Raw genomic sequence first — 21,301 nt, 5'->3', positions numbered from 1 at the left:
ATTTAATATTTTTTTCTTTAAAATATATTTTATGACTGAGCAACAGAGTTTAAAAATAAAATCTCAGATTTTTTTCGTATCATGTCAGGTTTCAAATTTTAACAGATTTTTCTGTTTTGCTTGCTTTCTTTTCTACAACAGAGGATTCAGTCCATTACAAAAAAAAAGAAGAAAAGAAAAGAAAAGTTCTTGTATGACTTGAATTAAGTCATACAAGAACAAATTCATAATATTATGGAAATAAAGTCATACTATTATGTGAATAAAGTTGTAATATTATGACTTTATTCTCAAATTATTTTGACTGTATACTCATACAACTTTATTCTCGTAACCTTATGAATTTACTCTTATAGTTTTAGGACTTTATTCTCGTAATATGATTTTATTTTTGTAATTTTAGGACTTTCGTCTCATAATTGTGGTTTTTATTTTCCTGCATGGCCCTAATACGCCGTTGTACTTTTCTGCAAAAGAAATTACAGAAAAATATTTTCAAAAAGTGGCTTTTGTTTCAGCAGTTTTGTTTATTCACGAGAATAAGTGTAACCGGATTCTGCTTCACTCCAATGTACCAGGCCGGCCCAAGTGACCCCTTGACTCTGCGTTGTGTAGTTTTTTTTTAATGAAGACAAGGAGTTTCTGGGTGATCTGCAGTTTATTTCCTGAATGAGAACATCGGGTTCGAATCAGTGCAATGGCTCACCTTCAATCAGCACACTACAACAGAGCGAGCGCTTTGTTAGCTTTTTAACTTAGCACATGAAGTGTTTTATGATTAAATTAAAAGTACAAAAATTGGTGCCAGGCACGTATCTAGTAAATATTAATTACACTCTATTTATCCAAGTTAATAAAAATGATGTTTTATCTGTTGCTAACATTTTTCTACTCGGTGCGCTGAAGAAAGCAACTCACCTCTTGTGCAGCTTTCACAGACTGGCACTGTGTACAGAAGCCAGCAGTATATAACCAGCCACACGGAGAGGGGGCGCTATTTCCCCATTGCACTGATACATAAAGCAAGTGGGATTCTACAACCTAAACACTGCTACATAAGGTCAGAATATTAGCAGAAAAAGACACAAATTTACTTGAAAATATGTCTTAAAATTATGAGAAAAAAAATTATTTTAATGTGAAAAAGCTTAATCAGGATCTGACATGACCAGGTTGTGTAGATTTCTCTTCTCTGTAATTTTCACAATAATTTCAGTCATGCTATGAACAATAATTTCATGCTGATGTGTTAAAAGACACAAGATGCTGCGCATTCCTCGTTTTAATTTAAATTTTTCTATGTTGGAGTTCTCAAAAAATTACCATTTTATTCCCAACTTTATTCTGATAGTATTATGACTTTATTCTCGCAGTAGCCTGGCCCTAATATTCAGTTGTAGAGCTGGCTCATCGTGAACTATGAAAACCCAAATTATTTTTTTGTAAAGAAAAAGAAAATTAAAAAATGTAATCTTCAAAAACCAAGTATTTGATTAAATGTTGGAATGAGTTTATCGCCCAGCCTTATTAGCAGTGCTTTCCTCTGTTGTTGTCACTCTGTGCAGCCTGTGAGGCATCATGGCTGAGCAGCAGAGGCAGCGCTCTCTGTCCACCGCCGGGGAGTCTCTCTACCATGTCCTGGGGGTCGACAAGGTGGCCACATCGGACGACATCAAGAGGTCCTACAGGTGAGGCTGACCGCTGTGATTTACAATCAGACTGATTCAATCCCCTCTGCTGCCGTTCGGCCATTTTTAACCTGCCTTCTGCAACAGGAAACTGGCGCTAAAGTTCCACCCTGACAAGAACCCAGACAATCCGGAGGCAGCTGAAAAATTCAAAGAGATAAACAACGCCCATGCCATCCTGAATGACCCCACGAAGCGTAATATTTACGATAAATACGGCTCTCTGGGACTGTATGTGGCTGAACAGTTTGGAGAGGAGAATGTTAACACTTACTTTGTCCTTTCAAGCTGGTGGGCAAAGGTAAGATGTGGAAAAAAAAACATTGTTTGTTAATCATATAAAGTGCATTTTAATAAATTTATACCTCTAGTAATTCAACTCAAAATCTGAAACACGTGCAAGAAATAGAGTGACGTATTTCATTGGTTTTTATTTGTTAATTTTGATGATTATAGGTGAATCGTGGCTAATAAAAACCCAAACTTAATTCTCTCAGAAAATTAAAACAATATTTGACAATTGTCTATCAAATTGTCACTTAGGGTACATGAGAAAAGGTCATTGCTAAAGAAGCTTACGGAGTGCTGTCTCCACTAATTCAATGAAAAGCTTAATGGAAGGAAAAAGTGTGGGGAAAATGAAGCAAGGATTCACATTTTTACACTTCTATTTGGGTCTCAACTGCCTCTAATAGCAACCCATGAGCTTAAAAAAACACCCAGGCATCTTTCTGGCTGTAAGTTAATGTTTTTGGGTGTCTGGAAACTGAGCCATTTCAAAAGCCTTCTGAATGTAACATCACAAACCAGCAGGCTCTGACCTTCACCTAGTTACCCCAATGAAGCCCAGCCCATTACCTAGCAACCCCAATGAAGCCCAGCCCGTTACCTAGCAACCCCAATGAAGCCCAGCCCGTTACCTAGCAACTCCAGTGAAGCTCAAACACATTTGGTAGTTCTTTACTTTAAATTATAATCTTCAAAATTAATATTAACACTTGGAAAGTTTCACTCTGTGTTTGAAATCACTTAAAATATAAATTGTTCATTTTTTGAAGTGAATTACTGAAGTAAATAAACTTTTTGATAGTCTGTTTTTTTAGATGTATCTCCAGGCTTTATGTTGTTGGACCTGTCTGTCTGCAGGCTCTGTTTGTATTCTGTGGCCTGGCCACTGGATGCTACTTCTGCTGCTGCCTGTGCTGCTGCTGTAACTGCTGCTGTGGACGATGTAAACCTCGGCCTCGGGAGGGCCAGGAGCAGGACTTCTACGTGTCCCCCGAGGACCTGGAGGCTCAGCTGCAGTCTGACGAGAGAGGTGAGGCCCGAATAACCAACATTTAAGGGTTAAAATTCACATTTTTTTCAGCTTTTTGTATTTACATTTGAGTCTTTACTGTTTCTAAAAACAACCCAAATGCTTAAAAACAACACTTTTTTCCAATACGTTAGTGTTTTTTTGGTGTCAGGAGAAGAAGCTGTTTAAAAAATCTCTCGATTGTTGAGTCATATTCCACGGGCACTGCCCCGTTACCTAGCAACCCCAGCTTAGCCCAGCCCTGTAACTTAGCAACCGAAACGGAACCCCAGCACATTAAAAATATACATCATACAATATAAATCACTCAAATGTATGACAGATCACAGAGTTAGAATAAATAGCAATAAAAATTCATTCATTCATAAAATGAGTCACAGTTCGTACAAAATGTTGATAAATTTATAAAATATACAATAATTAACCATTTCAGATATAGGTGTGTTGCTCCTAAAAAGCTTGTCAACTTCTTTTTGAAAACTGACTTCTGTTCAGCTTTTATGAGAGTTAATGTTAGAGTGCCACTCATTTATTGCTTTGTAAGTAATAAATGAGTGGCACCAATCAAGTTTATTTCCATATTTCAGCAACAGAGCAATTCGTAGTGCTTTACATAGTGAACACATAAAAATAGTCATAAACATATTGTATAGTCAACAGTTTTGAAAATCAATAACAAACATCACATTTTGTCAAGTGTCATTGTTAAAATCATCAATACACATTAAATATATTGGTCAATATTCCATTTAATATCTCTGAAAATCAACTCTAAACAGGTGGGTTTTTAGCCTTGATTTGAAGGAACTCAGTGTTTCGGATGTTTTGCAGTTTTCTGGAAGTTTGTTCCAGATTTATGGTGCATAGAAGCTGAATGCTGCTTCTCCATGTTTAGTCCTTGGGATACAGAACCAAACATGTGGTGCTAAGCCGTTCAGTGATCTGTAAAATAAAAAACATAACAGGTGCTTTTGAGAAAATTTGTTTTTGCTTAAGATATGAGCTACACAATGGCTGCTGGAAATGACAAGTGTTTTGTTGTTGACTTACCATCCAGAAATCACTTTCTGCTTTTTTGTTGGTTGTGCAGGAGGCTCCACTAATGCTTTTCTAAGATGTACAGTTGTATAATAGCGCTTGTGTTTGCAGCCATTTTAGGTTCTAAAACATCTTATTCTGACAGGAGCTCAAACTAAATGATCATTATCTAAGAATACATAGTTCTCATGTTGCGTCACACTTCCATGAACTTGGTAACTAACAGCCATCTTAGTTGCCAGTTGCTATGAAGTTGCTATGACAACCTTAGAACTAGCTCTCTCCTCGTTCTATTTAAGTTGTACAAATTCTCATGTGACGTCAGTTTTGTAGCTTACAGCCATCTTGGTAGGAAGCGTAACTGTAATGACAGTTGTTATGGAGTTGCTATGACAACAATAAACAAGCCACAAACTTAAAGCTAACTCTTGCCTTGTTCCTGTATAACTTATAAATAAGTACGTTACAGCTATTACTCAATTACAATTTTTGAATACTCTACCCACCTCTGTGGAATACTAAAATAAATCCCAGTGATATTTACTGCCAAACTAGAAAAATTAGCTTAGCTAATGTAACTTTTATCTGCGAGCTAAGATGGACATGTAGCCTATGTGTGTTACTGCAGACCTGCTGTGCCAGAACCAGAACCTTGTTATTTACAGGAAGAGTTTGTACGCCATTTACAAATCCTTTTAAGCACTGATTGTATGTGTCCATAGATTTTAGGTCGCGAAGCTCCTCCATGGTGTAGCACTCGATGTTCACTAAGTAGTGAACTGTATCATAGTTAGAGATCGGAGGCAGCTTGTCCACATGGTGTGACATGTTTCCACTCTCTGTCTTGCATGGATCGATCCCAACAGCAGCCATTTTGTTAACATATATTTCTCTTGCTCATTGGTCAAGAGTGTTAATATATTTTCATTTTGTTGGTCTCATCTATGCTTTGTGCTGTGTTTGCCTACCAAGATGGCGTGGATCACTTCCGTTCAGACTTGTGGGAACGGTGTATTGAAATGAAGTTTCTGTTTCTCAAACAGAGGCTGCTGGGGAGCCCATAGTGCTGCAGCCGTCGGCAACAGAGACGACTCAGCTAACATCGGATGGGCACTACTCCTACCACACCGACACCGGCTTCAACTAACCCCTCCGCTCCCGTCAGTCCCCGAACGGGATCCTGCCTGCTTCCCTGCTCCACCTTCGTGAGATGAAAGAAAAAGGCAAACCCATCCTTCCACGTCAGAAGAGCCATGCAGAGGAGAGTGGACTTGTCAGCATGGCTTTTCAAATGAACTGATGAAGTCACATCACTCCCCTCCTTCCCTCATCATCCTTTCCCCACGTGCAAGAAGGAAAGAGAAACAACCAAACTGTTTCCCTTTGGGTTCTTCTTCTGCACTTTAACCACAAGGTTTCCCCCCGTTTCCCATCGTTTGCATCATGGTGTAGCATGCACTGTGTCGAAAACATTGTCCCTACAATTTCTTTATGCCTTGGCAACAGTTTTACTTATTAGCAAGACTCATAACATATGTGCAGTGATGTTAAAATGAGCACAGCTCACCAGGAGGAGGAGAAGGAGGTAAAGTTTATGAGATATTTTCTGCTGAAGAAGCGGAGAGCCGCGGCTCATCAGGGATGGTTGGAAACATGCATGAAGGTTCAGGCAGTCTGTGCCATCATTAAATGTTAGAGGACAGGTTTGTCCCCACGTTTGCACTTTTCACTTCTAATTTGAGATCGATTTTGTTTCCAGCACAAAAAGAGCTCTGACGCTGTTTCCTGTTTGTCTCTTCTGTGTTCCTTCCTGAGTGGTTTTGATCCAAGTCGTTAAGGCGCCCAGCTTTATTGGTGGATAGGCGTTCATAGATACCAGCCAGGGTTCAATTTAAGCTTTGATTATTATTTAGCATCAGCTTCATATCCCTTTACATGCAACAGGGAAAGGTTTGCTTTCTGCGCCTCACCGCAGCAGCAGGTGTTGTGATTACTTTAAAGCAAACTCCTATAATGGATTTGATCCATGTTACATTATAAATCTCATATTTTCATATCAGCAGCTTAACATTGACATGAATCTGGATGCAGCAATTGGAAGGAATCTCGCACAAAACAACTTTTTCTTCAAGGAGCTCAAGTTTATTTAGTTTCACTTCATCCAAGCTGGTTTTATTTTTACTGCATAAAGCCAAGGAGCTTAACTTTGTTAAGCCGTGCATAATCCAAGCTTATTTTATTTTATTTTTTATTTTTTTGTGCAATAATAAGCTCAGCTTTGCCAAGCTTCATCTAATTCAGCCTGGTTTTATTTTTTATTGTGCAACATTAAGGTTAACTTAGGATTCATCTCATTCAAACTTTTATTTAATTGCATAAAGCCAAGGAGCTTAACTTTGTTATACTGAACATAATTCAAACTGGTTTTGTTTTATATCTATTTTTTGCTCTATTAAGCACAGTCTGCTTATTAAAAATTAATCCCATCCAGTAGTTTTTATTTTATTTTATTTCATTTTATTTGAGTTTTATTGTGCAATACTAACTTCAGTTTGGTCAAGCTTCATCTCATCCAAACTATTTTTATATTTTTATTTTATTTTATGTTATAGTGTAACTATAAACTGTTGTTTATTTTAGCTTCTTTTATTATCATTCAACAATATCTCAGTTTTGTCAAGCTTCATCTCATTCAAGCTGTTCTTAATTAATTTTAAATCATTTTAATGCATTTTTTAAAATGTTGCATTAAAATAATGCAATATTATTCTGTTGTATTATTTTAATGCAGAAATAATATATTATGGCATTAAAATACCTTATTTTAATGCATTAAGCTGCACCTCATTCTGGTTAATTTAGTTTAATTTTATTTTCTGGTTTAATCCAAGCAGCTCCAGTTCATCCAGCTGCACTTCGTCCATGCTGGTTGATGGCATCACATGATTTTCTCTTTGCTCTTTGCACCAAACGTTACGCGTCCCTCTCTTCCTGGGTGATATTATTGAGTTTAAATCTGATGAGCCTGATATTCTGTCCGATGCTGTGATCGTTCTTCATTGTTGACTTTCTGAATCTGCGAAATGCATCTCTGAGAAAAAAGAAACGTTTTTCTCGTACCGCATATTTACCACATATTAATCTTTGCTACTTTTGCAGCTTCATGACTACAACTGATGTGTTTAAATGGTTTACAATTGGTGAGCCCCCGTAGCCCACCCCTCTGCTCTTAATGGTATGGATGTTGACCTCTGTGGCCCTCGTATGATGTTTCCTGTACCCCCTCGATGCAACATAGATGTTCCTGTCATGTCATGGCTTTTTCATCGAGATACTGAAAAACGCTACTGTAAATGTTTTCAGCTGAATGCATTGTGTGTCAAAAAAACAAACAAACAAAAAAAACTATAATGGATCAGGAAATGACTCCAAAAAATAGTATATAGTGTAACTATAGTGAAATGGTTATATGATGCATTTTTGAAATTTTTATTTATTTCATATTCCGTTACGTTTTAAAGGAGGATTTCCAGTCATTTTAAATGGTATGGTGTTGTAATGTAACCATTAAACCCAGTAAGGGATGGTTTAATGGTTGGAGCTGCCTGTACATACACTCAGCCCATATAAAGTATAAACATTTATGTTGTAGCATGGTAACTGTGTGTCTGGAAGAAAACAAGTGGATCATTAATCTGATTTGCTGTTGTTGAATAAATGTTCCTCAACATTTTGACTCATGTCTTCATCTATTTTTATTTTTTAAAAAGCCATGATTTTAATAGTTGGCAGGAAATAAAGTGATTATCCATCTGAATCTATTAATAGCCTCATAAAATACAGTAAAAAACGAAGTGAAAAACAAAAGGGGTCAGTGTTAATAATGTAAAGTTTTGCCTTTTTTTTTTTACCATCTAAGCAATTACTAAACTTCATTTTATTTGATACTTTAACAATATTTTATCATTATTATTTATATATATTAACAATAACAAGTAGAATACACGCAGAGTAAAACAAGTTTCTATCATCATTGGAATTATAATTTATTTATATGATTCTTCAGTGCAGCTTTTTACAGAAGCTGCTCTTTATGTGGATGTAATTTTTACCACCAGATGGAGACAAATATATTTACACAGTGATGTTAAATAGTCAGATTGAAGTAATTTTATTTGTAAATCCAATTGTGATTTGTGTTTAGTCAATGAAGATGCTCTGTGCTAACCAGCACATGTTTTGCAACAAATTTAAGTGGTAGATGGTTTTTGTCTTACTTGTCATCCTTAGAATGAGTTTATAAAACCGAGCTACATTTACTATTAATGGCCAAGGGGCTGAAACCAAAAGGAATAAAACAGTTTGGTGAAATAAAATTCAAGTAAATGACAATAATGTGAGAAAAAAAAAGAAAATGTAATGGCCAAGCAGAGGCAAATAAAAATCAAGCTAAATTTAAATATCCACTTAAATGTCTTTACTAAGAGGCTATTTTGATTTTTCTGATAAAAATAAATTGTGTCTAACCTACAGTAAAAGCCAATGGTGAATAAGTGCACTGATTTTAATCCTTTGAACAGCAACACCTGCTGAGCTGGGTTCTTCTTGTTAAAAGAAGGTTGTTTGTTTCCACTGTTACCACAAGCTTGCTCAGGAAAAGGGAATGCTGCAAAAATCCCAAACAAGATGAAATCACGGATTTCTTTCCACCAACTTTCAATAATTGAAATAATCTGGGCTTTGATATAACTGGGGTTAAATTAAATATGAATATGTTTAAGTTATTGGATTGCTTTTTCTAGAGCCTTTGTCTTCTAAAGTCCATTTGATGACATCATGTTTATTGTGAAATAATCGCTTTTGTGTGTTTTCACTGAGGCATTTGTGCATAAATAACACTAATACACAAGGCAGTGTTATCATAATAATAAAGGTACAACATAAATTAGATGTTGTAAACAAAGATATTTTCAGTCCTGTTTCGTTTTAGTTCAGCATTGAGCAGTTTATTTTCTGCAGTTTTCCAGAAAAATTAAAGACAAGTAAAGACTGTATCACTACTGACAAATATATGCCAAATGTGCCCCCCAAAATAAAGTGAAGAAAAAGATAGTCAAATGTTGTGTTTTTTATGATTAAATATCTATTTGATAACCATTTATATTTTAAAGAGTTTAAATGATGCCAGTGTGTTCACATTACTTATGTGTAGGGACGAAATGGTGAAATCAAACAGAGATGCCTGAAGCTGGCATGAGTTTATAGTGATCTCTTTATATCCTGCCGTTGTCAATTACTGAGATTACCGAGTGTGAGAGAGAGTGAAACCAATAATAGCCTGAGTGATCAGACTGCCCCCTGCTATTCTCTGAGCTCAGCTAACCCGATGGAGACATTTGGCAGCGGTTAGCTTATTAAAACACTTCGAAGTGAACAAAGCAGCGATGAGCCGACAAGGTAAGACCAACTCGTATTGATCATACTGTACTGCATTTTTATTATGTGTCTGCTTTTGGTTGGTTTTAGAGGTTAATGACGAGTTTTTTTTAGTCGTTTGCTAGTTTTGGTGACTTTATGCTGACGTTAGCATTGCATGCAACAGGTTAGCCTTTAGCCGGCTAGCCTGTTAGCTGGTGAGCAGAAAATGAGTTCAGCACCGAGGATAGCAGCTCCGACATGTAAACAACTCTACAGTGAATAATAACATGCAACGTTCCTATAAATCTATATTTGCTGCTAAAATTGCAATTACGAGTCGAAATCATTGTCCCAAATGTGAATTCTTGATTAAAGAAAGTAGTTTAGGTGTCTTTAGGATAGAAATATCCTTTAAATTACAGACAAACACTTTCGGAAGAACGATGGTATAATTATTTATATATTATTTTATTTAAACAGAAATTTTTTTCGAATTAGTCTGAAATAATATTTATAAGAATGATTTTGTTTCCCTCTTTTGTGTCGTTTTCTATTTTTATACACGGCATCTTCAGTTTTAATTTCTGAATAGCAAAAGCTTAATTTTTCCATGCAGCAATGCATCTATGGTAGTTATTTAAAAAAGGAAAATTATTATAAATATTTAACTGATTTGACTGTCTTTTACTGACTATTACTCTAAGTAACTAATCACTAATATATCTCTGATAGATCAGTAACTTTTTTATCATCTCAAACCCCTCCTTCACATTTAATTAAGATATAAATACTCATTCTTAAAAACGTAATTTTGAACTGATTACAGCTAAATCTTAATCTATATTCTTCACTTTTCCTTCCTGATTTGCCATTCACATCAGTCTAATTTGATATTTCCTCTGTCTCTTAAGTTTTTAACGGGACATCTTCATCGTTGAACTTCTCCACAAGAATTACAGGTAATGGATGTTCACACACAAATCTAAGGGAGGATGACTGGGACACGCTGCGTTTTGAGCTTACAAAGGTAATGCAACTCAATTCAGAGGCAAGCAAGGAAAGAAAAAAAGAGTTCCCTCCTGAATTTATTGTTCTTTCCTCCTGCATAGACAGAGGATGAGATTCAGACGTTGAGGCAAGTCCTTTTGGCAAAAGAGAAGTATGCGGCAGACATCAGGAGGCAGCTGGGGATGAGTCCGCTCAGTAACGTGAAGCAGAATCTCTCCAAAGGTTGGCAGGAAGTCCAGACCTCAGCTCCGTACGTTCACCCACCCTTTCACAAACACAGAATCAAAGATTTATATTAACTTTCACTGAAGGTTTTGGCAATTTAAGATGTGGATGTACCATAGAGCCAGTTTTATTATGCATTGTTTTATCATGGCAGACGCTGAATTTCCATTACAAACGTACGCAAAATGTTGCTGGAAAAACACAATTTCACAATTAAAATCTGACGCATGTTAAAAATAACATGTGAATAAGTTTGCTCATGGTGTAAGTCGTTAAAAATCATGCAGCTCAATCATCCTCCAATCCCTTCCTGTTGTTCTTCTTCATGGCTTGCGCCTGTACTATCATCCGGTTCTTGTTCATGTGTTTCATGATGCAAAGTTTCAGTTTTGCGAAATAAACCAATTTTGATACGGCTCAAAAACCACCTCATTCCAGCACCAAAACTTACCAAAAAATCAGCGTTGCCGCGCTTCCATTAAGCAAAATTATTATCAAAATGTCAGATTGTGCAATTTTATGGACGATGGAAACGCAGCTGTGGTTACATAACCAGAAGAGGCAACCTGGCAATGATCAGGGCTGCCCTCTTAAGTCAGCACGCTAATCTGCCGACCTCTGCATGTCCTGTCGTTTCAGATACCTCACAGCCTCTGCCACTCTGGAGGACATCAGCAACTCTAGCGTGTGAGTCCATAGAATCACGATTTAATCATCCCCAGAAATATATTCACTTTTAAAACAACTGGATCTCTTTGGCGTTCATTTCTGTGCATGTTTCCTCAAGAGGAATCACTTCTAAGAACCGTCTGATGGGATTTTGCGGGTCAAATAGGATTGGTGCCCTGATAATAGCCCCACAGCCTGACTTAGCAGAAGAGGCAGCGGCTTTACAAAGTCACACCATGACGAGCCTCAAGTGTTTGTATTAAACAGAGGAGGAAGGATCTGCTGCAGGCAGATGGACAGCTGACGCACATGAAGCTTATTGTTGTTTACGAGTTGCTTTTGTATCTAGCGGTGGGATGTAGCAGAGTACAAGTACTTTGTTATTGTACTTAAATAAAATTTTAATATATCTACGCTTTACTTAAAGCTGGAGTACATAACTTTTATAAAAAATGTTTTTTACATATTTGTCAAAACTATCACCAGGTTATGACGGTATGAGGCAGATAATCTGTGGAAAAATCAAGCTCCTCCACTCCACTTTCTCACCAATCAGAGCCAGTAGGAGGGTCTCAGTGCTGTCAACCAACCTTCTGAGCGCGCTGCTAAATGTGCTAATGGTGGAGAAGCTACTTACCGTTACAGGAAAACTGTTTATCCACCGACACCGGTGCTAACTAACCTTAGCACTGAGAACAGACTGCTGCACACAGCACACAGATATGATTGACAGCGCTAAGACCCGCCTCCTGGCTCTGATTGGTTGTTTCTAGATAGCACTGGGAGAAGGCAGTATGTTATGAGACACAACAGTTTCAACAAGTATGTCAAAAAATATACATTATAAATGTTACATACTGCTGTTTTAAGTAGATTTAATTGAGTTTCTTTTTACTTTTACTCCACTTCATTTTACATTAATTATCTATTATTTCAACTGCACTATATTTTTGTAATTTGTTCACAGAAATATGTGGAGTTTCATTCATGTCACATTGTGTTATTTGAGTTAAAGTAATTAATGACTTAACTGACTTAACTGCTTCAAAAAATGGGTCCAATTTTTGAAAATGGTTCCAGGAAATTAAAATATTAGTCATTACTGACCCATTAAGAATGAATATACAGTATTTTCCAACTGTGGAGTTGATGGCAAACTGGAGTTGAAATGTCAGTGAAAATGATCAACTTGACTGTTTTTATTGCAGTTAAAATAACACATTGGATTTACTCTGCTATAAATAAAAATGTTCAGAGGAATAGTTATTCCTTTCTTATTATGCTTAATGGCATTTAACTCTGAATTTCTGAGGCACAGAATCAAGTGAAAACTGTCTCAGATTGTAAACACAACAGAAACATGCATTAGCTGCAGCATTGATCATTAAAACGTCACAGCAGTATTGATGTATTCAAGAAAATATACATATAGTCACACTTGATGATATTTCTAGACTGTTTTATTAGGGGAATACATTCAACAAGTACTTCTATGTTCAATACTTTAAGTATTTTTAAAAGCAAGTACGTGGTTTTACTGAAGTTAAAATGTTCATGTGGTACTTTTACCACATTAAAACATTTTTGTTTGTTTACAGTGTTTGCCTTCTGTGTTTACTGGTTGCTGCTGTTAAACATTCAGAAACCTACAGAGCTTTGTTTTATCACACTGACTGATTTAATGTATTATGTGCAGATACGTGAGGACACGAGACGGCCTGTCTCAAGCCAGCCAGGTGACATCTGCTGCTCTGTCTAACGTGGGCGTGGCCATCACCAGAAGGCTGGCGCAGATGAGGTCAGCCCACTTTTATTTGGGTCGCATGAAAACGGAGGGAAACATTTCAATAAGTAGTTTAGTTATAAATAGTCATGCAGTTTTCATACCAAACAAATGCTGAAATATATCATTTTACAAGGTGTTACTCCCAGTGTATTATAAGCCTGGCAGGCTGCCAGGCTTTACTTGACCCTGTCAGGCTGAGCGTCCTTTGTGTATTTATTTTAAACTGGTTTTTTACACATTAGTAACAGGAATGAATGAATTAATAGTTTATTTGTACATTTCAGCAACAAGGTAGTTCAAAGTGCTTTAAACCATAAAAACATCACACAGTAACCAATTAAACAAGCAACAAACATTACATGTTAATTCCCATCATCAGATTTGTGGCGCATAGAAGCTGAATGCTGCTTCTCCATGTTTGGTTCTGGTTCTGGGGATGCACAGCAGAACCAGAAGACCTGAGAGGTCGGGAAGGTTGCTATGACAACAGCAGATCTGTAATGTATTGTGGTGCTAAACCATTAAGTGATTTATAAACCAACAGTATTTTATAGTCTGTTCTGAGTGTAAGGACTTTAGGACTGGGTGATGTGCTCCAACTTCCTGGTTTTAGTCAGAACACCAGCAGCAGCGTTTGGATCAGGTTAATTTATTAGGCTGACCTGTGTTGCAGTAATCAATAAGTTTCTTTAGATCTTGCTGAAACATTAGTCCTCTAAGCCTGGAAATGTTCTTCAGGTGATGGAAGGCTGACTTTATAACTGTCTTTATGTGACTCTGAAGGTTCAGGTCTGAGTCCATCACTACACCCAGATTTTGAGCCTGATCAATTGATTAGACACTACTACTACTGCTAACGACTACAATATTATAACTAGAAAATTAACTTTAAAATGCTATCATCTAATAAAACCTCAAATTTATCTGGAGTTTCAGTCTCTCTGAAGTCTAAAGAAAAAGTTTGCTGTTCTAAGACTGAGAAATTTGGGAACTAAAATGCTTCACAATCCAGCACCAAACTACAGCTACAATCAGACATTTCAGCTCTACAAATATAAATTGATGGAGGAAGATGGAGTCAAACCGTCTAATTTCCACTGAGCTACAGCAAAACCTTTGCTCAGGTTTCCTCAGTTCAATCCGCCAAAGGTCAATCTGAGGTCAGGCTGACAGGCTGTCCCTCTGGCACCGGTCTGGCAGTAGCCCACTTTGGGTCGCAACAAAAATAATAATGTAGAAGTTAAACTAAGTGTAAGGAGGAAAAACAAATACCTAAAAACAGACTAAATTAATCACAAAAATCAGAATGATGTTGAAATAATACTAGAGTAAAGTCATATTACCAGAATAGAGTGAAGTTGGGTAGTAACTAGTTACATTTACTCAATTACATTTCCTTGAGTAACTTTTAGGAGTATTTTCACTATGCTGTACTTTTTGCTTTTACTTGAGTGATTTTATTAAGTATTTCTAATCTTACTTGAGTAAAATTTCTGGATTTCTACCCACTGAATGAAAAACAAACATGTTTTAATGAAAGATTCACCAGACTGGCTCACACCTGCTGTTAAAGTTTTATATTGAAAGAAACTGATTTTTTCTTTTACTTATATGATTTATTATTTTTTTCATCTTTAAAATACTAAAATATCTGCTTAAGTTTATATTTTAGTCTGTCTAATTTTGCAATTTTTAAATTTTAAATGATTTTGTTCAGTTACTCAGAACTTGAGTAGACTTTTTTTTACACTGACTTGAGTATAATTTACTAGAAACATGTTGAGGTAGTGCTACTCTACAATGTTGGAGTACTCTACCCACCTCTGAAATAGAATAATAATATTAGGACAATGAATTGCTAAGTTTGAGAATTTCAAAACAAAAAATAATAAAGCATTAAAATGAGCATCTTGTGACGGATTTGGTTTGGACACGTCGGCTTCACATTTAGTGGGAAACCACTGAGTGTTTTCAATAAAGAACCACAAACATGTCAAGTTGGATCTTAATGACGTTGTGAGATACACAGAAGTATTTATTTGTTGTTGTCAAATGTTAATTATTTAATTTCCCTTTGGGATCAATAAAGTATTTTTTAATTGGATATTAAATGGGACATTTTTTAAATATTTTTTTTTATTTATTTTACCTCTGCAATGAGGTTGCAATGAGGTTAATGCAGAGATTAACCTCATTGCAACCTTGCAGTTGGAGCATCACCTTATCGTTTTTAAAGAATATTCAAACTGTAATCCAATAACAACATTGTTTGGCATTTTCTTTTCTCATTTATGCTGCAAACTCAACAGAGCCTTGCCTCTTCCAAACCCGCCACGGTAAGATCTGAGCTTCAAACGTCTTCATTTTAGGAAGGAAGTAAATGAAGATGTTAGTTTGTAACTGCCCATAATGCTTTTGGGTCATATTTGTTATATTCTGCTCAGTTAAAACTTAAATATGTGATCATTCAAAGCATTGTGCAAAAGAAAAGCAGTTTTCCTCCTTAAAATTTACAATTTACCCTCATTTTGTAATTGTATCTTTTTTTTTCCACTCAGGACCCTGAACCACCCTATTAGTGTGCCATCTATGAGGTAAAACATCACAATATATTTAAAAACAAGTTGGTATTCAACGTCCTTAATGGAGTGTTTAATTGTTAATATTTATTTTTAGGCATTCATCCACATTCAAGTCTATTGAAGAACTTGTAGGCAGTATGAAGGTGAGTGTTAATGTTAAACAAACATAAAAAATACAATATATGATTTATATTGTTTAAGTTATGATCAATTATTTCTGAATTAAAAGGATAAAGTGACTGGCGGCGTGTCAAACAGTGAAGAGGCGTCTGGATTTGAAAGAAGATCCTCACGCAACCAAACCTGAGCTGAATCGATTTTATGCAAATCACAAAAATTTCTCAAAGTTCAAAAAAATGTGAATCATCTCCCTCATCAATATGTATGTCTGTTTTTTCCAGTTTCTTTGTTGATGCAGATTAAGAAATTGAATGTACAATACTAGTTGTGTAAGTAAAAAATTAAGATGTATTTAAACCTTTGAATGTTTCATAACGTGATGAAATCTGTTCATTTTAATATGCTGGTTGTTTTTGACATGCTTGTATCTTCATATTCTGAAATCAGCTGTACTACGAGGTATTTTTGTAATGTCAGATTTTTCAAGTAAAGGCTTTAGGATACATTCAATGGCTTTGTTTGTTGACTTCTATGAATTTTGGAAATGGACATAAAAATAGCTAAAGTAGCATTGAAATAAAGAACCTGTATATTTTATATATAATTTGACAAGAATTGGAGCTTCTTTTGTTTTATAATTTGTAAATAAACTTATTAATAATTATAATACAATTGTTTAAAAGTGAAAAATCAAATATTAGGTGGCTTATTTCATATGCCTTCTGTTTTATTTAATTTTTAACTTTAAAATAACTAAATACATCTATGCACAGTAATATCAATATTTTTAAAAATATTTATTATATTTTAAATAGTTTTTAACAGTAATGATTTATATGATTAAATAAATGTACATAGTTGAAAAACGTCATAAGTGACATATCCCATATGTACCGTTGGGTGGCGCTAGATAATTCGTTTTTATTTTATATATTTTGTTTTTATTTAGGTCAGTTTACAAGTGCTCTTTACTTTTTCTACAGTTCCTGAAGCTTAAATAAACAATATGGAAATTTTAAATGTAAAAGTATTGACATGTCCCAGGTCTTAAAAACAGAGAAACTTATTTTCATTCATTATAAATAGAAAATTATATATGAAATAAGGTCATTCGGATCATTTATCTGTGCAACAGCCTTTTAAGGGCTCAGTAACAGAATGTAAAAGAAATTCTAATTTGCTTATTTTATTTATTTTATATTTAGGTCATATTTAACTTGCTTATAATTTAACACTTCTGTATATGTATTTAAATTTCATATGTGCCTGATTATACCTGTATTTGCTAATACTTTGAATGGAGTAGTTTGTAAATGAATAAATATTCCCTCTGGGATTAATAAAGTTTAATCTATTCTAGAAGTACAAAAGTTAAGTTCCCTGACCGGGAATCGAACCCGGGCCGCGGCGGTGAGAGCGCCGAATCCTAACCACTAGACCACCAGGGATATACGCCATAAGGCTGATACACATTGAATATGGAACTTAGACAACTTTGCGTTGGCATTCTGAGGATGATAGTAGTTATTTTCTTTTTGAGAACCTGTGTTAAGGCATTTATACCTCAGCCGGTGCCAATTTCTGTGCATGACTACTTTTCTAGTTCTGACAAACAGATAAGGATAAGTCCTGCACTGGTTGCCATCGGGTTTTAAGTAAAGCCTGTGTAATCTCCCTAAGCGCACTGGTGTCACCGTGACCACCTTATGCGTGTCACGGACGGACCACAGGGAAACACGTTGCCGTCCTCAAGTTTCCCACTCAAGCCCCGCCCATGAGCCGAGGACGAACGCGCCTGCTGCTATAAAAGCGGTTCGTGGGCCAACCTATGCGACCACAGCAGTGCAGTGATCCACAGCGGTCCAGACAGGTAGTTTGTCCACAAATGGTCCATAGTTAGCTTGCATCTACCCCCTATTCTACTGCAAGCCATCCGCACCTGGTGCAAGCATCATCCACCCACTCTAAAGGTAAGTTAAAATAATTATTCTAGAGTACATTTTCATTGTGTGTGTGTGTTTTTTTTAAACTGTTTTGCATGGAAAAGAATCTCAATTGTTCACCTTAAAACCCTGAATAAATAAATGTAAAGAATTGTAGTAAAATGTACATTATTTACTTTTAGATTGTGCGTCATTTGCTGTGCTTATAGGCCATGCAGTGTTGGCATAGGTCAGTGAAATCCCTATAAGCCATCTGCTGTTCAGACAGTTAAGCTGTACAGCCTTGAACCAGTTCTGGTCTCTGCACAATAATAAACATTTTTCAATTAACAATGGTAGAAAATGAGGATTTATATTTCTTTTATGACTTTGGAAGTTGGGTCTGAATACAGCCAGTGTGTCATGCAGCCAGTGCATGCACACCAGCCTGCTGTACACATGGGCACGTTCTCCCATACATTCCTGTAATTTGAGTTTGGGGAAACCTGACACTCAGAGCAACCTGTTACTGTTTTATAACTCTGTGAACATAACTGGGTCAAGTGTGTTACTGAACAGGCTCCAAGATGGAAATTAAATGGTTGAGTCTGACGTGTCTGTTTTCCTCTTTAGGTTATTTTCCATTTAAAGTCGGAGAAAATGGCATCAATTCCATCAAGTGGTTCCCTCGTCGCCACACATGACTACTATAGAAGTAAGTAATGCGAATATAATGCTTTGTATCTTTGGATAAGTCTACAAAAATTAAACGTTACCATTTCTTTCCAAAAGGACGTCTCGGATCCAACTCCAGTAGCAGCTCTTGTGGGAGCGCCGAGTACACTGGGGAGGTTATTCCACACCATCCAGGTATGGAAAACAGCAAATTGTTGAAACGTATTCAAAATGGCGTCTTAATGAATCACATCTGAATTAAAAATAAACATTCGTTCTTCGTAGCTCTTCCAAGGCAAGACTCCGGTCACTGGTGGACTTCGTTCTTCTTTGCAAAGCAGAACCAGCTCGCTATGCAAAACGGATCTGAAAATCAAAAGTGAGTGACTTATGCAGATGTAACCACCTTACACTGCAAAAAACATAAAATCTCACCAAATATTTTTGGTCTACTTTCCACTACAATGATTGAAATCAGATGAAAGTAACAAGTAACTTTTGAGCAAGAAAATAGGAGCTTGTTTTCAGTAAATAAAACCTTAATATCGATGAAAAGGTACTGGTTCCACTGCCAGATTATCTCATTTATAACATGGGAGAATATCTTGTATAAGTGAAATAATCTGCCAGTGGAAGTAGAACTGGGTTGCTAGGTGGGTTGCTAGGTGACGGGCTGGGCTTGGCTGGGGTTGCTAGGTAACGGTGCAGTGCCCTGCCGTGGATCATGAAATAAGTAGCAAAGTCTGGCATTGGAACTGATACTTTTTCATCAATATTATGTTTTCTACATCAACTCTTCAAAGAATTTGAATTAATATGAGTTACAACAACATTTAAAATCCCTTTGGGATCAATAAAGTATTTTTGAATTTTGAATTTGGAAATTTGAATAAATAATTCCTTAATGTTGATGAAAAAATACTAGGGCCACTTACAAGACATTTCCCCTCATGTTATAAGTGAAATAATCTGCTAGTGGAACTAGCAAGTTTCCATCAATATTAAGAAATTATTTACTTAGAACAAGCTCCTATATCTTGCTTGTAAACTAGTTTTGTCTTATTTCAAATGTACTAGGATATTTGTACTAGAAATAGACCCAAAATACTTGGTAAGACTTTGTGTTTTTGCAGGGTGGGGGCATTTATGCTGTCTGATGGTAAACTAAAGGCTGGTTTGTGTTGCAGGAACGGTTACACCTTAGCCAACGGACAGGTGACCTGCATCGCCAAGGAAATGATTCGGACCAGACAACTCAGCGAAAGCAGCGACGGTGGAAAACATGAACCTATGTCCCCCCCACCAACTTCCTCCTAGTCCTCAATCCTCCTCCTCCTCTGCACCTTCCTCACCATCCACTCGCCACCGCTCACATAGTCCAGCACTGGAGATGTAACGATGGTGGTCGTGTTGATGGGGTTTCCTCATCCTTTTTGCCTGTATATAGTATGTTTATATATTGACCAAAAGTAATAAAAAGCTCGTATGTAAAAACATTTTTTATGCATATGTTGTAATAAATTACAACTGATAATAAAACTATATTCTAAACACCGCTTTTTTTGTCCACCACTTTTTTTTATCTGTTAACCTTTATATAAAACTTCACATTCAAAGCTTTGGCTTATATAACCTAGAAAGAACACAGGTGACTCAACAATGGACTTAATCTGTTTATAACGCTGACATGATTAGAAACGATTAATTCAAGCAGTAATGCAATTTATGCAACGTCTCAGTTTAGCTTTAATGTGGGTCAGCAGCTTGAGGAAGACGTCATGGAGAGGAAAGGTCAGGGAGATTAACTTAAACCAAATAACAAGGTGCTTCCTGCACCCAGATGTCTTTACGTCCTTCATTGTTGTTAATTATACAAAGTGGTCAATACACACACTGCAAAACAGAAAATTGTAGTAAGTATTTGTCTGGTTTCCAGACAAAAAATTCAAGACAAATTTGTTTTGTCTTGAAATAAGACAAAAATAACTTACAAATAACTTTTCAGCAAGATATAGAAGTTTGTAAATAGTTCCTTAACACTGATGAAAAAGCATTATTCCCACTGGGACATTATTTAACTTAAAACAATGGAAAAACTTCTGGTCATAAGTGAAATAAGCTGCCAGTTGACCTAGTACTTTATCATCAATATTAAATAACTTTTTAGTAAAACTTAAACTTTTCAACAAGACATGGGACTGTTTTGAGTAAATAACTTCTTAATATTGATGAAAAAGTTTTAATTCCACTGGCAGATTATTTCACGATAGATGGCCGGGCAGTGCGCTGTTACCTAGCAACCCCAGCAAAGCCCAGCTCGTCACCTAGCAACCAAGTTCTAGTTCCACAAGAAGATTGTTTCACTTAAATAACAAAACATTTTTCCCAAGTTATCAGTGAAATAATTTGCTAGTAGAACTTGTACTTTCTGATCAATATTAAGGGACTATAATAACTTAAAACAAGCTCCTATTGCTGAAAGGTTACTTGTAAGTTAGCTTTACATTGTTCTATTATTTTTTGTGAGATGTGTCTCATTAGAAAGAAAAAAGCATGTCTTAATTTGGTTAAAATTTTAGCCGGTATGAATAATTTAGAGCTTAAACTTTACTTAAAAATCCAAACAGTGTCAAAACAAACCCCTTATTTAACAACTATAATTTGAATTTTGTTTATTTTCACTATTGCCGCCACAATATTCAGTGATATGAAAACTTTACATAAAGATTAAGTTGCATGAAAAACAGCACGTTTTGAGTCGTAAGGTCTTCTTATCTACAACTTAGAGTTGTGCAACATTGAAAACTCAGAAATCTTGCCATATTGGCAGCAGAAAGAAATCAATGAAATCA

The 21,301-nt window shown here is 36.0% G+C and overlaps 3 protein-coding genes and 1 non-coding gene across 5 annotated transcripts; 3 read left to right on the top strand and 1 right to left on the bottom strand.

The window, feature by feature from the left end:
* The first annotated feature begins 1,572 nt into the window (after positions 1-1,572).
* On the top strand, positions 1,573-6,835 carry dnajc5aa (DnaJ (Hsp40) homolog, subfamily C, member 5aa). The gene is made up of 4 exons (XM_014983878.2): positions 1,573-1,688; positions 1,776-1,989; positions 2,835-3,006; positions 5,088-6,835. The coding sequence occupies exons 1-4, from the start codon at positions 1,579-1,581 to the stop codon at positions 5,189-5,191; spliced, it is 600 nt and encodes a 199-aa protein (XP_014839364.1). The 5' UTR covers positions 1,573-1,578; the 3' UTR covers positions 5,192-6,835.
* Positions 6,836-9,267: 2,432 nt separating this feature from the next.
* On the top strand, positions 9,268-16,362 carry LOC106915921 (tumor protein D54-like). 2 transcript variants are annotated; one of them, XM_014983875.2, is made up of 9 exons: positions 9,269-9,501; positions 10,374-10,489; positions 10,572-10,720; positions 11,335-11,382; positions 13,061-13,162; positions 15,460-15,486; positions 15,709-15,744; positions 15,827-15,875; positions 15,962-16,362. In XM_014983875.2, exons 1-9 carry the CDS (start codon positions 9,489-9,491, stop codon positions 16,037-16,039), a joined length of 618 nt encoding a protein of 205 aa, XP_014839361.1. In that variant the 5' UTR covers positions 9,269-9,488; the 3' UTR covers positions 16,040-16,362. The 2 variants fall into 2 exon arrangements, with proteins under 2 accessions (XP_014839362.1, XP_014839361.1); XM_014983876.2 differs by lacking the exon at positions 15,460-15,486 and having other exon boundaries at positions 9,268-9,501.
* Positions 16,363-17,228: 866 nt separating this feature from the next.
* On the bottom strand, positions 17,229-17,300 carry trnae-cuc (transfer RNA glutamic acid (anticodon CUC)). The gene has a single exon. It is a non-coding gene; the product is annotated as a tRNA-Glu (tRNA).
* Positions 17,301-17,682: 382 nt separating this feature from the next.
* Positions 17,683-20,005, top strand: ppdpfa (pancreatic progenitor cell differentiation and proliferation factor a). Its single transcript, XM_014983879.2, has 5 exons — positions 17,683-17,822; positions 18,408-18,489; positions 18,567-18,644; positions 18,735-18,828; positions 19,637-20,005. The coding sequence occupies exons 2-5, from the start codon at positions 18,435-18,437 to the stop codon at positions 19,764-19,766; spliced, it is 357 nt and encodes a 118-aa protein (XP_014839365.1). The 5' UTR covers positions 17,683-17,822; positions 18,408-18,434; the 3' UTR covers positions 19,767-20,005.
* The last annotated feature ends 1,296 nt before the right edge of the window (positions 20,006-21,301 follow it).

Source organism: Poecilia mexicana, unplaced genomic scaffold (assembly GCF_051168715.1).
Source record: "Poecilia mexicana isolate PSO_F unplaced genomic scaffold, ASM5116871v1 scaffold_7, whole genome shotgun sequence".
Taxonomy (NCBI): Eukaryota; Metazoa; Chordata; class Actinopteri; order Cyprinodontiformes; family Poeciliidae; genus Poecilia; species Poecilia mexicana.
This window is presented reverse-complemented; position numbering and strand designations above follow the sequence as displayed.